The 2,094-nt window shown below is 9.5% G+C and overlaps 2 protein-coding genes across 2 annotated transcripts; both read right to left on the minus strand.

Annotated features, from left to right (window-relative positions):
• Positions 1–230: 230 nt before the first annotated feature.
• CORC01_10233 (uncharacterized protein) lies at positions 231–410 on the minus strand (the record flags this gene model as incomplete). Its single annotated transcript, XM_022621861.1, has 1 exon — positions 231–410. A coding segment is annotated over one exon (180 nt), but the record flags the coding sequence as incomplete, so codon positions are not given.
• A 474-nt stretch (positions 411–884) lies between these two features.
• Positions 885–1,049, minus strand: CORC01_10234 (uncharacterized protein; the record flags this gene model as incomplete). The annotated part of the gene is made up of 1 exon (XM_022621862.1): positions 885–1,049. A coding segment is annotated over one exon (165 nt), but the record flags the coding sequence as incomplete, so codon positions are not given.
• Between the last annotated feature and the right edge of the window lie 1,045 nt (positions 1,050–2,094).

Here is a 2,094-nt window from a genome sequence, read left to right on the forward strand (position 1 = left end):
TTAAGGATATTAAAAGCGTTTTTTTAATAGCTTAAGAAGTACAAATTAATAATACTTTTAGCGTTATTAATTAAAACGCCGTAATAACTAAAAATATTGAATTTAATTTTAATTTAATACTTTTTAAAAAGTTATTAAAAATTTTAAAAGTTCGTAACGGGTTTTTATATATTATCCTTATATACGTAGTCTTTATATTTAATAAAATACTTTTTCTAATTTTTTTTAATTTAATAATTAATAATTCGTTTAATTTTATATATTAACTTGTTAAATTTAATAATAATACGGTCTTTTATATATAAGCTTTTAAATACCAAATTAAAAAATAAATTATAAAAAAGTAAATAATATCGTATCGTATTTAAAAATTTCAATTTAAAATTAATTAATAAAGCTTTTTTTATAATTTAAAAAGTCTGAATTTTTTATAATTTAATTTATTACTTAATCGTTTTATTTAAATATTATAGTAAAAAAAAATATAAATTATTTCTTTTTTTTAAAATTAATTTATTAATTTTTATTTTATTAATATATTTTTTTATATACTATTATATAAACTAGAGGTTTAAAAAGGCTTTTTTTTAAACTTTTTTAAATTTATTGATATTTATTATGGCTTTTATAATTTATAATTCTTTACGTATTTTTATATATATAATTAATTAAAATTTATAATTAAAATATAAAAAGGATTCTTTTATATTTTTACTAATTACGCTATTATATATAAACTAAGCTATTAAAAATAATAATACCTAATGATTTTAATTACAATTTATATAATAATAAAAATATATTTTAAAAATTTAATTAATTTCTTTCGTTTATTTATTAATTTATAAATAGAAAGAAATGAATAATTTATAATTTATACCGAGTTACGAAATAAAAGATTTATAAAACTTAATAATAAATAGATTATTTTTATTAAATCTTTTTTTAAATAAACTGTAATTTATAATAACTATTTTAAAAAAAGTATATATTAATTTTTCAATATTATTTACTTTTTTATATAATATAAAATAAATAAACTTAATAAATCGGTCGATAATAATTAAAATATTATTGTATTATATATTTATTAATAATTTTTCAAACTTTAATAGTTTAAAAATAAAATTTTAAGAAATTAAATATTATATTTTTAATGGTATTAATAATAATTATAGCTCTTTATAAAGCTTATAAAAGCTAATTTTATTTTTTATTATTAATATTATAATTTTTAATAATTTTAGCGATTTTTATTTTTATAATAGATTTATTATAATATTATTAAATCCTTTTTTATATTTTTATAATATTTTAATAATTATATATTTAAATATTATAAATTTTTAAAATAAATTTAAGAATTATTTTCCTAAATAAATTAATATTAACTTTTTTAATTATTATAAAAAGTCTTATAATAAATAAAAATTACTATTATTATCGTATTTAAAAATTACTTATATTTCTTTAAAAATCGTAATTTTATAATTAAATCGTTTATTAAAAGCGTTTATTTTATTATTTTTTAAACCTTTTTAATAAATAATTTAAAATTTAAATTTAGATGAAAATTCGCTATATTTAACTTATTATTTATTTAAAATTTTATTTATTTTAAAATTCGTAAGCTTTTTATAATATATATAAATAATAATTTTATATATAATTTTTTAAAATTATAATTTCTATTTTTTAAAGATTTTAATTATAAATATTAATTTTTATTATAAATTAATTAATTTAATTCTATTTAATAAAATATTTTAAAATAAAATATATAAAAATAAAATATTTTTTATTAATTTTGTTATTTTAAAATAGTTTTTATAATAAAATTTAAATCGTTGATCTCGATTTTAAATAATTTTTTTAAATCCGGAATTATAATTATTAATTTTAAAATAAATAAATTTTTAATTTTATTAAACGTTTTATTATATTTTTTATTTTAAATAAAAATAGTATTTTTCTTTATTAAATTATTAAAATATTTAATAATATTAATATAATTTTTAAAAAATCGTTAATAAAAATTAATAAATTTTAAAAATAATTATACGTTTTCAATATTAATAAATATAAATTAATTTT

This window comes from Colletotrichum orchidophilum, assembly GCF_001831195.1.
Source record: "Colletotrichum orchidophilum strain IMI 309357 chromosome Unknown Scaffold_99.1, whole genome shotgun sequence".
Lineage (NCBI taxonomy): Eukaryota > Fungi > Ascomycota > Sordariomycetes > Glomerellales > Glomerellaceae > Colletotrichum > Colletotrichum orchidophilum.